Source organism: Strix uralensis, chromosome 3 (genome assembly GCF_047716275.1).
Source record: "Strix uralensis isolate ZFMK-TIS-50842 chromosome 3, bStrUra1, whole genome shotgun sequence".
NCBI lineage: Eukaryota > Metazoa > Chordata > Aves > Strigiformes > Strigidae > Strix > Strix uralensis.
Genome location: NC_133974.1, coordinates 4,252,979 through 4,268,028, shown reverse-complemented (window position 1 = coordinate 4,268,028; position 15,050 = coordinate 4,252,979). Strand labels below are relative to the sequence as shown.

At 46.0% G+C, this 15,050-nt stretch overlaps 2 protein-coding genes across 2 annotated transcripts; both read left to right on the top strand.

The window, feature by feature from the left end:
• Nucleotides 1-2,321: 2,321 nt before the first annotated feature.
• On the top strand, nucleotides 2,322-2,882 carry LOC141941700 (gallinacin-14-like). Its single transcript, XM_074864677.1, has 2 exons — nucleotides 2,322-2,394; nucleotides 2,758-2,882. The coding sequence occupies exons 1-2, from the start codon at nucleotides 2,322-2,324 to the stop codon at nucleotides 2,880-2,882; spliced, it is 198 nt and encodes a 65-aa protein (XP_074720778.1).
• Nucleotides 2,883-11,258: 8,376 nt separating this feature from the next.
• Nucleotides 11,259-14,475, top strand: LOC141941699 (gallinacin-4-like). The gene is made up of 3 exons (XM_074864676.1): nucleotides 11,259-11,347; nucleotides 12,119-12,205; nucleotides 14,345-14,475. Exons 2-3 carry the CDS (start codon nucleotides 12,148-12,150, stop codon nucleotides 14,473-14,475), a joined length of 189 nt encoding a protein of 62 aa, XP_074720777.1. The 5' UTR covers nucleotides 11,259-11,347; nucleotides 12,119-12,147.
• Nucleotides 14,476-15,050: the final 575 nt, after the last annotated feature.

The following is a 15,050-nucleotide window of genomic DNA, read 5'->3' as shown; positions in this document are numbered from 1 at the left end:
TGAAATGTGATCCCAACCGTTGGTGGTTGCAGGTGCCCTTCTGCATGCAAAGACATGCCCTATCTACTTTTCCCCCCCCCCCCAATCTCCAGCCCTGCAGACTCCAGCCCCTGAGAAGCACATGTTTTTCAGAAAATAAATCCTCAGCAAGTCGCTACAGGAAAGGCCATGAAGGGGTTTTTAATAAGGTCCAAATATCATCTATGGTTTTGTCTTTGCTTTTGCGGAATCACTCAGGAAGCTCCCAAAGCTTTGTCCGTCAGCTGGCTCTTGGGATGTATGTGTGTTTGGGGGTTTTCAGGCATTTAATGTTGCTTTTTGAAATTTTAGAGCAACCCTGGGTTTCTTTGCAACCCTGGGAACAAAGCCTGGACTCTGCTGATTTATAGGAGCAATATTTCTCACCCATTCAGCTGAGCCCCAGAGCGGGACTTTTTGAAATACATGGGACATGGGGGGGCTTGTGCAAGTGCAGGCTCCAGGGCTCTCTATAGGTCCCCAGTACATTACGCCTATAACACCCCTCTTCAATATTTGCATGTGAGCGATGAACTAAATATCCTGTGTGTGCTGAGGGCCGTGGATGTGCTGCTGGCCTCGAAGCCAAACTGCCCAGAAATGCTGCTGCCCGGCTGACCCTCCTCAAGGGAGCATCACCAAGGTCTCTGCTCAGTCTCCAGCGCTGGTTTTTACCAAGAATGTAAGAAATTTGCATCTCTGCAGCCTCAAATCCAGTGTTTTAATTTGGTGGCCAATGGGTTAAAAGCGTCACGGGTGGAAGGGATAGCCTACTTTTCCTCTTGTCCCGCTGTACTCAGCAAAGTGTCTCATTAACTAACAATGTTGAGCTGTTGGGCCCAGCTCCAGCGAAGCATTTTAATAAAGTTAGGGATGTAAATAGGGCTGTGGAGTCAAATGAAGCTCATTCTTGGTTGTTTCTGAGCCATGTCCTCCGCAGTTTATAGTATAACAAATACCACGGCTGCCAAATGTCCCATTCCTAGAAAACACGACTTTTTGCATGCAGAGCACAACTAAGCCTCTAACAGGCGCCAAATCCTCTTCCAAAGCTGAGGGTGGGCTGTTGAAGAACCGTCTTCGCTTGCAAAGCCAGCAGTGAGGAAGTTGCAAGGGTTTGTGCAGGTGCAGTGTGCTGTGACCCTTCTTGTGACCCACAGAAGACGTGTGAACCTTGTCATCTCATCCCCCGACCCTCCATTGTCACCATTCCTGGGAAGGAGCCCCTCCGAGGCGCTTCAGCTGTCTTTTCTCAGCCTCAAAATGACTGATGACAAAATCGGTCCCTCCTCCTGCCCAAAGGCTTTGTTCCAAGCGAGGAATAAATTCCCATGCCACACAAGATGTGCCATTACCACCCCAAAACAATGCCAAGCAGAGAAGGAGAAAGCCAGGAAGCCTTCCAGAAGATATTCCCAGAGCTAGCCACCCTCCCCAGTTTCATCGACAACTCCCAGTTGCTCTGGCTGCCATCCAGCCACTGGTTTGGCTGCACTTTTCTCTGCTGGATTTCAGCACCCAGGAGCTTTTCTTGCTAAAAAAACCCCCTCAGGTCTTCAATGAAGCTACATCCAGAGGATGGTGAAGTCACCTCTCTATATTTTATTCAGCGAGTTTAGCAAATGAACGTCCTCCAGCTCCTCCATGCAAAGCTGTTACTCCAACCCTCAAGTGATTTTTTGGGACTCTCTGCTGTACCTTCTCATAGTTAAACACCCACTTGAAGTGGGAGCACAAGTCGTTGCAGAGACCTGTTGGCTGTGCTGCCGGAGCTGCACACACAGAGGTATAACATCTTGGTGGGGCTGATTCCAGATTCAGCCTCTCTGTGGCTTTGGGCAATCTTTGTTTGGGTCTAAAATGGGAAAAAATATTCCCTTCTGTGCCAAACCTGAATTTCTGGAGACAAAGATGCATCTTGTTGAGATTTGAGTGTGCAAATACCTTGAAGTGAACTGGGCCTTGTGCACATGGTCATTGCTCTGGCTAAATAGTTGCTGAAATATCTGACTATCAGTGCTGTTGGTGGAGGACATGGTGCTTTGGATCGGGACATGGGAGCCAGTAGGTGTTGGTGTTAAGAGGATAATTCCTTTTCGGGGTGGGGACATGTTGTGGCATCTATCCACACAAGAGTTTGTAAATAGAGACTACAATGTGCAGCCTGTAAACATATTATTTGGATTCCAAATACGACTGCTAAATTCCTGCAGATCGCATTCATCAAAGCCTTATAAATACAGGTTAATTCCTTCCTCTTGAAGTGTCTCTTGGCCTCAGCAGCTCTGTGGTGGAGCTCCACAATGTCAGCCAAAGCCATGAAGGTACTCTTACTGCTGCTGCTTCTTCTCCCTGCGGTGTCCCAGGCTGCTGCAGGTAAGTGTAAATACAGAAACGAGCATTTTTGTGTTTGGGAAGCAGGGAGTGATTCTGAAAATGAGAAATGAACTTGTGATACGTGCACAGCTGGTGTGATACTTGGTGTTGAACCTGCCTGCCTGACACAGAGTAGTCAAATTCCAGCTAGTCACTTCTGTGCTAAGGGGAGAGAGCATCACAGTTTGCAGAACTCGTGAATGCTTTCAGACATCGCAGCAAAACTCAAGGGCAGGTTGATGATCTCCCTGAGATGCCACTTGTGCTATCTGCAGATCAAGCTACTGTGAACATGGGGACAGGCTTTCTTCATGCCTGCAAATCCAAAGAAAGATGCTTACCAGCTCTTTTTCTCAATTACAGTGGCAGACACCGTGACTTGTCGGAAGACCAAGGGCAAGTGTTCGTTCCTGCTGTGTCCCTTGTTTATGAGAGCCACCGGTACCTGCTACAACAGACTCGCAAAGTGCTGCAGGCCCTTATGGTGACCCTCCGCAGTCCATGAGGGGCTGGCAGCATTGGTAGCATCAGCAGCAGTGGCAGCAGTAGAGTAGTTCTGTCCTTCTTTACATGGGTATGTGTTGGTTTTGGTGCTGTCTTTCCTCAGAGCTGATGGAAGTTCCTTTTCCATGGGGCCATATGTCTGCTCTTCACCTGTGCATCCACACCTGGGAAACCACTGTGTGGCAGCTCCTCATCCACGGGACCCTGTCCCTCCGCTGTCACCAAGGCAGGGTTGAACTGGTAGCCTGAAACTGGGCAGCTCCTCTCCTCTCCCTGCCGAGGGTAGTTTGTGGTGGGGATCAGGCAGGTTTCCTCCTCGTGTTGGGGGACAGTGTGATGTGTCCCATGTGATGCTGAGATACCACAGCAGACCTCACCCATCCCATATGCTCTCCTGTGGTGGCCACCCATGGAGCACTAATGGCCTCAGATGCCACCCTGGTGTCCCAAGGGAAGAGCACAAGGCTGATTTCCAATCACAGAAGAAGTTTAGTTGGGAAGGGGCTCCCTATTACGGCCCAGCTGCTTCACCTTGGTCGAGCCCATGGAGGGGTGAGGTGTGGAGGGCTGGTACTAGGCAAGGCTCAGATCTGACAGTGCAGCCCCCTGGGACCCTCCTCCAGCTCTTGGACTTCTACATTGCCCTTTCTACCCACCATATGCCAAAGGGGTGTGGGGCAGGGACACCACTGTTTTCTCTCCCCATGTCTCTCTCACCTTGTCCCTGCCTGTGATTTGTCTCTCTGTCTTCATCCTCATCAGCCAGGTCCTGCATGGTGAGGTCCCAGCTCCCCGGGCCAGACCTTCTCTCTCCCCTGGGGCACCAAGTTGCTCCTGCCAATGCAATATTTAGAAATATCTTGGTTAATGTCTGTTAACTCACCCACCTTCTCCATGCAGCATAGCTGTCTTTCCCAAACAGATGGCTAAATGTGAAATATAATCCTCATTTTCCCATCTTCCCTATAGGACCCTTTTTCTCTTCCATAAGACTATTTATTTCCCATATCCACTTATAGTCATCTTAAGAGAAGGTCTTTCATCTTCCCCTTTTCCCATCCTGTATCCTCAGAAGATGCTGTCCTGGCTTGGTCATCTGCCCAGCTCCCCAGAGGACATCTGGCTGATTCAGACCCTGTTCTGGAGGGGAGGTCTGGTCAACTCTCATTTGACCTCTCTCACGATAGAGCAAGGGCTGGAAACTGAAGTCTTCAGGGATGTTCTGCTGCTCTCTTGCAGGCTCTGCAAAATATCTCAGCCTTCCAGTATTGAAGCGATCTGTGCTCTTTTTCTCTCCTCTAACACATATTCCCTGTGTCCAAAGAGACCGGTTTGCAAACTATTTGAGTTGTGTAAATATCTAATAAAGCATGAGTAATACCACAACGCACTTTAAACAGTTCATTGGTGAGGAGTGTTTCGATCCCTCCAGTTTACGAGGTGTAGGGCCTAGGTCCTGTGGATCTTATATGCAGCCACATCTCATCGGCAGGCATCTCCAAAACCTGGGAAGGGTTTTCTAGGTCATCTCCTACCCAAGCCTAAGTCAAGAGGAGGTTTGATTAACTCTGCAGACAGGGAGCTCAGATTTGTTCAGCCCGGGAAGATGGCTTAAAAAAATCTGTAGTGTAGTTGGGATCTGTCAGTGCTAGGTTAACGGTTGGACTAGATGATCTTCAAGGTCCCTTCCAACCTAGATGATTCTGTGAATCTCATCAGGTATCTGTGCTGCTTTTGGTGTAGCAGCTTCTCCAGGCACAGCTGGTCCTGCAAGTGCATTGCGGCTGACATTATTTTATAGCACACTGTCACCACCAAAGAAAAAAAAACACTTAGTATTACTCAAGCTCTCCAAGCCCAAAGGTGCTATTCAAACCTTAATCACTCTTTCCATCTAGTGATTTGAAAGTGCTTTGTAGTGGTGAACTGAGGCTTGCACCACCCTTAGGAGGTAGCAAAGCAAACAGAAGGTACCTGCTGTTGTAATTAAGCCAGCTCTTCCACCTGGGATTAATTGTAACCCTTTTAGTTCAGGAAAAAGAAATAATAATAGCAAAAAGCAGATATTTGGTGGCGTGCCAAAAAGTTGCAGTAACTCTGTCACTGGGCTGGCTTTCAGGAATAGTAAGTGAGACTCCTCAGTGGTTGTGTAATCACTGCAATTAGGAAATCAAGTGCTTTACAGAGTATGCAAGAATTGCTACTCACATTGCACTGATGAAGAATCTGGGGCACAGAATGAGGAAGTGTCAGCAAGATCCCTGCCTCCTGGTCACCCACAGCCAGAAGAGGAGAAAAATCTTGGGAGTTGTGCTCTGACATCCTAAATTGTTGATCCTCTTTGAAAATAAATGCAGGCATCGTTAACAAAATAGCATGCACAAACATTCTTACTTGTGACCAAAAACTGGGGACAATTGATCCTTTGATGTAGAGCACGATTGCTGGCCACCACATCCCAGAAATCGGAATAGCCATGTCATGGCTGTTGTGGGGCAGGCATGGAAAAATCTCTTTTTCACAGAACTCAGGAAGATTCACTGCGTGGGAAAGATGGATAATGTAAGAGTCACAGCTGTACTGAGCTGGAAATGCTTTCATCGTTTGAAGGGGATTCAGAACCTGAGGCTCAGTGGAGCCCAACAGGACTGGGGAGCTGGACGGCCCATGCTTTATTCATCCAGAGGACAGGAACAATGAGAAGCATCCAAACCCCCTGCACAACTACATGCCGTGATTAGCACTGCCGCTGTGGGTAGGAGAGGAGGTAGTGAAGGCAAAGGCAGGCTTGGTTTGCCTACAGATGATATCACATGGACCCAACTGGCCTTCACGTGTTGAGCCACCTGTGAGCACTTGTTTCAACCCGTGTTTTGCTACACACCCTAGCTGCAAATACTTTGCAACACCTTAGAGAAGGGTTTCAGCAATAGTCTCTCTCTGGTGGACCCAGGTAGCCTGTCACATCTTTTGCACATCATTCCGCTGCTCCAGGTGATGCAGCAGAGCAGTTGTGAGAGGTGATTGTGGATGATGTTAGAAGGTGCAGAGATCAAATTTTTGTTGCAGGAAAAGGGTGATTCTTAGAACAACTAGTCCTGGCACCCACAAGAAGAGATGCCTTCCTGGATTTGGTGGTGAGTAGTGCAAGGGACCTAATTCAAAAGTTGTTTGTGAGAACTGCTCTGTAAAAGTGACCACAGTACAATCGGACTTAACCGTGTTGTTGGACCAAATACATTCAAGGTGAATATTTAATCTCCAAAAAGCAAAAATGAGGAAAGAAAAACACTGAAAGGAGCAGTCCAGAGGAGCAAGAAGCCTGCAGGCAGCCTGAAAGCTGTTAAAAAGGCTGTGCTAGAAACCTCAGTAAAATATTTGCTTTGACTGGGAAAGAAAACAAAGAGGTCTAAGAAAAATCCCTTCAGGGCATGAAGGGCAACTCAGGGAGGCTCTCACGGGGAAGAGCTCAGTGGTGAACAAGCAGCTGACAGAGGAGAATGGCAACTCCCATAAAACGTGACAGGTCAGATTCAAGTAAGAAAGAAGGCTAAAAAAGAAAGTGAAGATCCCTTTGCAGTAAACACCTGAACTGACAGTAGAAATGTCCATAAATGCTTGGAAAGCAGGAAGACATTGGGGGAGTCCTTGATGAGAAAGGAGTAGGAGGACATTTAGGGGTGTTACGCTGTAGTTCAGCACACTCTTCTGTCCATGGCAAGATAGTAAAGGCTATAATAAAAATAAAATTGCTGAGCATGGGCTGTGAATTTCTGGATGTTGCTGGCACAGGAGGCTGTGGAGGTAGGCAACACCAGCAGGCCCAAAAAGGGTTAGACAAATTCAGGGACAGCAGGTCCTTAAATGGGTATTGAAAGGATGGGCAAGGATGTCCTCTGCAACATCCCTAATTTTGCAATTATGGATGCTGGATCAAAATGGGAGGGCTGGTTCACATTGTGGATGATGTTAGAAGATGCAGAGATCAAAGTTTTGTTGCAGGAAAAGGGTGATTCTTAGAACAACTAGTCCTGGCACCCGCAAGAAGAGATGCCTTCCTGGATTTGGTGGTGAGTAGTGCAAAGGACCTAATTCAAAAGTTGTTTGTGAGAACTGCTCTGTAAAAGTGACCACAGTACAATCGGACTTAACCAGGGAAGGCATGGAAGGAGAAGGCAAAGAGAAGGCATGAAAAGGGGTGGCATAGAAGAAGGAAAAACATCATCCAGAGACAGGCAAGGGAGGACACTCAGTGTCTGGAGCAAGGCCCGTGGTGATATGCTGCTGGCTGTGGTCTTAAATCGCAAGCAGTGAATCTGTAAACTTTTCTGTTCATTTGTGAGCTGTGAACAAAAATGTGCAGCCCTTGAAAGAGCCTGTGGTCTGGCCTGCGTGGTGGCAGTGCCCATGCAAAGGTGACAGCAGGGACTTCAGCTGCTGAGAGATTTCTCATGGAGAAACCTCTGGAAAACACCCTGCTCACCCATCTCTCAGCTTTTATGAGTTGGCTGCCCATTGATGCAAGCCTTCATGGACTTTGGCTTTTGTTGGGAGACTGAAATCTATTCCACCCTCAATTCATTAACTATTTAATTCAGTTGCTCTCTGGAGCATCTCTTATTAGATGGCTTTGCTTTGCAGAGTTTTTAACCCAGTAAGTTCCTGTTTTGCCAACTGTGACACCTGAGTGTTGACAGACTCATCACTCACAAGACCTAAGATACTGCTTCATGCTCTTGGAGGTGCAGAAACTGCAGTGAGCCCAGGGCATGCAATGAAGAAAAGTCTGACCACAACTAGGTTAGCCTCAAGGTCTATAAGAACCTCTGCATTTGGAGGGAAATCGGGAGCAAATATATTCAAGCTAAAATGGCAAATATAACCAGAGCAACATCTTCTGAAGTTTAAGACCATATTCTGCTCATCACCATGCTGAGAGCTTTAAATCAGAAGAAACTCTGCTGAAATCATTGCACCAACTTCTGGCATCGTGACAATCAGAATCCATCCATGGCTGAACAAAATGTGCTGGTGCTGATCTTGTGGCCTTCCTCTTCTTGACAGCCCATTGCCAAAAGTTCCCAGGGCCTAATCCTGCTGGGCACCAGAAACTTCAGGCAGAAGGAGGCTTTCCCCTCTTTTCTACCTGAGAGTCCCACTGGAAAATCAGCCACAGATTTGTTGAGGCAGAGATTGTTTTCTCCTCGACTCTGGCAATATCGCAGAGGTCCAGGAGGCTGTGCTGTAAGACAGCAAGGATGGACTTATCATCTCCTCTAACGAGGGACTGTGCAACCTTTATATCTGCCTCTGAACTGGTGGCCAAGCTCTGCCTACGGGTGTTGCAGAACATAGAAGGTGCATTTGCACCACTGTGTCAGACACACACTTTGGGGTCCCATGAGACACCTAAAAACTGCCTTTTCTATCTTTTGTCCCTCTGTGCTTCATCTGTGCAGATGATAACCAGCGTTGTCTGACCCCTCAAATTAAATGAGGAAAGCTGGCATAGCCTTGCAGGTCCTTTCCAGGCATCCAAGCACACGACAGTCTTTATGCCTAGTCCTTGAAATATGGAAGATAGCAACTCTTTCTCCAGTATCTCCTTGAGAAGGTAGACCAACAGCAGCAGAAACTACAGAACAATAAATGCAAACTCCTGCCCATGTCTGACAACTTCACCCAGCATCAGTTTCTTGTTCAAGCTGACCAAGGCTCGTACTGAAGAAGAAGGTCCCTGGAAAAGCAGCATGAGGGAAAATGAAAAAGGAGATTTAAAACATCATGTCACTGGGGGGGTTCGAGTAATAATTTCCATAAATAGATGTGGTTAAAATGTCTTACATATGGTGCAGGTAATGAGTACTGAAAATGTTTTGGTGCAAAAGTTAAAAAAACCCAAACCATCTTTTTTCCTTTTATTTTTCATAACAGTTAGATTTCTGTTTTACTTCCTCCTACCATAGGTTTTTTCCTACCATTCCCTACTGCAGATCTTTTCCATGTTCTTAATCAAAATAGAGACAACTATCCAAATTTTCCCTTCCAACAGCAGAAATTATGTAATATCAATGACAGCTCATTAATCCGCTTTCTGAATTTCCAAAGAAGTACTAACTTCCAATTCAATGCAGTCCTTTTTAACCTAATTCCAGCTGATGATTATTTTTCATTTTATGGTGAGATATTTTTCACATTTGTAAGGAAATGGTATGAAACCTCTGCAAATAGACGGAGACAGTGCTCCTCCACTAGAGCGTTGTGGGCATTTAAGGAGAAATTCCTGCTGGGATTTATTTGGTAAATGAAATAACTGGCTAGTTTATTAATAACACTCAGGCACACATGACTATCCTCATCAAAACCTGAGGCTCATTGCTGCAGAATGCCAATACCTAGAGCTAGAAATCATTGTGTATTGCTGAAATGACTGTTTGATATTATATGAAAACCTACTTTTTTTTTCTCTTTTCTTTTCAAGTTACACAACCAAAGGGAAGCTTAAGCCCACACCTTTCCATAATTTAGCCATAGGCCCTAAAATAACCCCTGTACATCTGTGCCAGTGAATCAGACAGGGCAGGATCTGGGCACTGGAGCACAAACCTTTCTACTGTGCAATTCTCAGAGCTGTCCCTGGCACAATCTTGGCTCTTGTGCTCTCCCTGTAATTTCCAGATGCAGTCCAAAAACTGGCAGGGACCAGGGACCGTGCCCAGCAGGCAATTTAGGTGGAGCCAATACATGCTAGAGGCTGAGTTTAATAGTATGGATGCAGTCAGACTCTGCTTTTTGGCCTGGAGATAAATCTGGTTCAGGTTAGCTCCCTAGCAGAGATACGACCATGAAGTAACAACTACGTCTGTGCTCAAAGAGCAGTTAAGTTGAATAACAACTGGTGCTGCTCATGCTAACCATGAAGCCTACCTGAACTGTGCAGTGTCAGGTTTATGATTTTCTTCCATGACACAGGGACCAGAAGTTGTGAATGAGGGGCATACCTTCAAAAAATACCTGCTTTGTGGACATCTGAGAAGACATCTGCTTGGTAAATCCCACCAGTATTATCAGTAAGTTCACAGATGACACCAAGTTAAGAGGGAATGTCGATCTGCGTGAAGATAGGGAGGCACTACAGAGAGACTTGGATAGGTTGGATTGGTGGTCAACGTTAACGGGATGAGCTTCAACAAGGCCAAGTGCCAGGTCCTGCACTTGGGCCACAACAACTCCCTGCATGGCTACAGGCTTGGGGAGGTGTGGCTGGAGAGCTCTGTGGAAGGATCTGGGGGTTCTCATTGACAAGCAGCTGAACAGGAGCCGGCAGTGTGCCCAGGTGGCCAAGAAAGCCAACGGCATCCTGGCTTGTGTTAGAAATAGTGTGACCAGCAGAAGTAGGGAGGTGATAGTCCCCCTGTGCTCTGCACTGGTGAGGCCACACCTGGAGTGTTGTGTCCAGTTTTGGGCACCTCAATCCGAGAGAGATCTCGAGGGGCTGGAGTGAGTGCAGAGGAGGGCAACGAAGCTGGGGAAGGGCCTGGAGAATAAATCCTGTGAGGAGCGATGGAAGGAGCTGGGACTGTTCAGTGTGAGGAGGAGAAGGCTGAGGGGAGACCTCATCACTCTCTACAGCTCCCTGAAAGGACATTGTAGAGAGGTTGGTGCTGGTCTCTTCTCCCAGGGAATTAGTGACAGAACAAGAGGGAACGGCTTTAAACTCCAACAGGGGAGGTTCAGACTGGACATGAGGAGAAAATGTTTCCCAGAAAGAGTGGTCAGAGAGTGGAATAGGCTGCCCAGGGAGGGGGTGGAGTCCCCATCCCTGGGTGTGTTTAAGGGTCGTTTGGATGAGCTGTTGGGGGATGTGGTGTAGGGGAGAACTTTGTAGAGTCGGGCTGATGGTTGGACTCGATGATCCCAGGGGTCTTTTCCAACCTGAATGATTCTGTGATTCTGTGATTCTGTGATGTGCCTGAGGGATCCCATCACACAGCATCAGCTTCCAAGCGGGCTGTACAGAATGAGCAGCCAGGAGCATGGCAGCCTGTATAGATGTTTTTATCATACCGGATAGTAACTGCCACCAGGCCTCAGCTGGCAAGCAGATGATATATGGCACAGAAACCTTGAGTGAGCTGCTGTCACCAAGCATGTTGCACAAACGGAGGTAGCCCAAGGCGGTTTACATGCAGCTCAGCACATTTCCCGAGGTGATGCTGCAATATTTGAAAGTGATACCTCAGTTCCTCATAGGAGGATTCATTGGACATCTCCGATGCTCCGCAAAGCTGTGAGGATTGTCTGATTGGCCACCAGAAAACTGTGAAGATCAAGCAACCTTCATCACCCTCCAGAAACAGCATAAAGCCAAGCTCTGCTCCTTCATCTTAATGCATCTGGGTGGCTGACACTGATCCAAGGACTGTTCCAACCTAGAGCCTCTTACCTGGTAACAACCAAAATCTTCTAACTATTCAGCCTTTCTTAAAAAGTTCTGTCCTTCTTAAATGGGCTGGAGACTTTATATCTTTCATGTATCGCTGCATTTCACTGTTATAACCTTAACTGTGCAGTGACTCCAGTCTATCAAGAGTCTGTTCTAGAGATTTCAATTATTGATAAGGGAGAAGAGGGTTTTTTTTGGCTGTGGGAAGAGGGCTGAGAGGAAATGCAAACAATCAGAAATTTAACCTGGAAATCATGTAATTCTTGAGGTGAACAAAAAGCAACACCCTCTGAGCAAGAATAGGGAGAAGCTGGATTTTAACTTAACTGTGAAGGACCTTTTTCTGCTTTTTTTTTTTTTTTTTAAATTAGAAAAGCTTCAGAACAGACATCAGATTGTTTTGTATAAATATAGCAAAATTGTCTTAATTTTCTTTCTGAATTAACAGCTTTAACTTTCATAAGGCAAATCAAATTTATTGCAATGTATTGCAAAATATCAAACAATCTAGGATAAATACCTGGTTAATTAATACATTAATTAAAAGGAGATTTAAAATTGTATTTTTCTGCAGGGAAGTTTCTTCCTGTACCACAATCCTATGTATGCTCCAGGGAACCCTTAGGACAATAGATACTATTATAGAGAAAATGTGTAATACCTCTTCTAGATAACTCTCGGTCTTGAAGAGCATTTCTGTATGTCACTTCTCAGCCCTTTATAATTGTGGATGGACAACCGTCTTACTAACGCCTTGCTCTCCTTTCTCTGTAGTGACAGGAGTTCCCAGTCCACCCTCTGCCATGAAAATCCTTTCCTTTCTCTTTGCCCTTCTCTTGGTGGTATTTCACGGAGCTGCAGGTAAGATGTAAATGAAGATGAGGATCTATATAGAAGGAGAAACTAGAAGGAGATACAGAAGGTCTTATAAAGGTCTTTTGTCCCCTTCAGGAAGTGGCCAAGATGCCTCCTGCAAAGAATCTTCACACATATCATCAAAACCTGTTGGCAGATTACAGATGATACGTGAAATTAGTAGGCAAACACTCCAACCATCAGTTCAGTGCCTTTGCTACTCCTCTGAAAATCCAGTCTGAGTTGAAAGCACTAGGGGCAACCCCAAAATTACCATTCAGTGACAGCATTTTCCCTGTTAAATCTTGCAGGCTCTTATACTTAAATCACTTTGTCTCTGGGTCACCCCACAACAAACCACTCATTATCAAATATTCTTAAGCCACACAGGAAAAAAAGGGATCTAGTCCCATGCTTTCCAAATATCGTTTGCCTCAGGACCTTGTACTTGGGGTGGGGAGGTAAAAACAGTGTGAGTTAAGGTTGAGATGCTACTGGTAGCTTCTGCTCAGTGGAGAAACCTGTGCAACCATAAGTGATGGTGTCAGGCTGTGCCTGTTGGGGGAATGTGAAGGAATCTGGAAACCAAAACCCACCTTATTGTCCAGAAATAGAGACTGTGTTTAAATACCATCTCAGAAAATGGCACAATTAACAGTGCAGGGCACTGTGTGCACAAACATGTGCCAGGGGAGGTTTGGGGTTGATCTCTGTGGGAACAGGATGGAAAGTGCCCTCTGGGTGAGTAAGGATGGGAAAAGACTGTGATGAATTGCAGAAGACCAGGAATGTGGGAGAAGTATCATATATGCTTGTCTGATCTTATTCTTATCTGGGTCTCTGCTTATGGCAGGACACCGGGCAGAGTGTTCCTTTGGTCTGTTTTACGTCTTTATTTAACATACAGATACACACAGTGGACATTTAGGCTGTTTTCAGTAGGACCTATTTTCTGGGTATAATAAAGCAAGAAATCTGTCTGGAAGAAAGTGTTTCTGAGAGCTGAGACTGCTCACAATCATCTCTGCAATGTCCCACAGACAGATAGTTTGGGATTTTGTTTGGGATTAGTGTTTTATTCAGCCTTCCCAGCTCTTCTGTATTTCTGTCTGGGATTTTCTGGCTGCTGTGTGTGCATGCACCCCACCACTCACGTGCTGTGAATCTAACACACCAGGGATGCGCTGGATCTCCTGTACATGTGTAATATTCATGGTCTGTTTGCTGGAACAAGCTCTCCACTTTCTGAATATGCCAGACTTAGTGTGGTTGCATGGATGAGCTGTGAAACTGGAATTGGTTGGTACATGAGCAGTCAATCAGGTGCATCCAGAACACATCAGCCTGCCAGGCTACATCTCTATTAATCAACCAAAGAGGGCCAGGCAACACACTGCCTAACTGATAGTCTGCTCCCTAGAGTAATTTTGACCCCTGACAACTAACACTCATGGTTAAAATCTGTTCTGGTAACAGCACAGGCTGGTGGCCATTCCCAAAAGACAGGTTGAACATGGATATCCCATTTTAATGAGGAGGAAAGTTTAACCACGTAGATAAGAGCAATGCCACGCTGCTCCGCCTCGGACCCAGAAGGCAAGCCTGGCATGCTGTGTTTACTAGCATGGAAGTGGTGGTTCAGCATGCATTGTCGAGTTTATCCATGTATGGGGGCCATCTATATGAACTGCTAGACACCAGGACCTGCTTTAAGACATGGGTGAAATTTATAGGGTGGGAAATAGGCCAAATCTATGGAGATCCAGATGCCCTAGAAGTGGCAGCCTCCCAGCTGAGGTGGTGCATCTCTCCTTAATTGTGACCTACAAGATTTTAAGAGCTGGTAAGTGTCCACTTACTGTTTTCTGTCAGATGTCTGGTGTCTGTCCCTGAAATCTGAGTTCCTAAGGGAGTCCTAGGCCTGGAGACACAGTTCTTACATTTGAAGAAGGAATTACAGCATTTCATGATTGTTCTGCCCATAAACCTCCTCCCCAGAGGGTTGCATTAGGGCTGTCATGACTTTGGGCACTGGTGTGGCATGGTGTCAGCTCATAGGAATTTAGCAAAATGCAAAACCCTGCCAGAAACAATCATCTCCTGCTTTTTTTTTTATTATTATTATTTTTTTATTTTATGGTACAGGCTTTACAAAATCTCCAAGACCTTTTATGCAATGTGGATATCGTGGGACTTTCTGCTTCCCTGGGACATGCCCTCATGGCAACACTTATCTGGGGTTATGTCGTTCGGGATATTCTTGCTGTAAATGGTAAGTTTAGGATTAACTGAGTCAGAGATGACTTTCCAAATTTTCAGTTAAGTCCTGTGTAGCAGGATTTTCCCCATCAATGTAAGCCTGAAAACCCTGAAATATTCTTTCCTTTGTATAGGCTGTAGTGTGACTAATTGCAGAGGATCTCCAGGGATCTGGGGATGATTACTTTTTACATCATTGGATTCAGGGAACAATTGTACCAGTCATCGAGGATTTGACATTCTTCTTTCAATAAAAGCAAGATCTGGGGAGGTTGTATGGCTTCTGTGTGTGGTGTTGTCATTAATTTCTCTAGAAGTGGTATTTCCCGTTAGAAATTTGAACAAGAGTTCTGAAATCAGGTTAAACCTACCAGGAATGCTTACTGAAATATTTTTCCCCTCCTGGGTTGCTGATCAAATAAGTGCTGGCATGTTCTCCATCCATGCTTGCTAGGTACCCTCTGCCATGACAAAAGCTGGGGTCAGTCACCATTTCTGTAGGGAGCACAAAAGTATTCTCCAGTCTGATGCTTCATAGCACCTCTGCTCTGAAAACTTGGGGCTCCTACCTCCTAGTCCAGAGCTTTCAGAC

What these genes read in the sequence shown, in the direction of transcription:
- LOC141941700 (XM_074864677.1), top strand. Translation starts at nt 2,322, where the DNA reads ATGTCAGCCAAAGCCATGAAGGTACTCTTACTGCTGCTGCTTCTTCTC. An exon ending in GGTGTCCCAGGCTGCTGCAG is followed by an intron (nt 2,395 to 2,757) that starts GTAAGTGTAAAT and finishes TCTCAATTACAG; the next exon opens with TGGCAGACACCGTGACTTGT.
- LOC141941699 (XM_074864676.1), top strand. Translation starts at nt 12,148, where the DNA reads ATGAAAATCCTTTCCTTTCTCTTTGCCCTTCTCTTGGTGGTATTTCAC. An exon ending in GGTATTTCACGGAGCTGCAG is followed by an intron (nt 12,206 to 14,344) that starts GTAAGATGTAAA and finishes TTTATGGTACAG; the next exon opens with GCTTTACAAAATCTCCAAGA.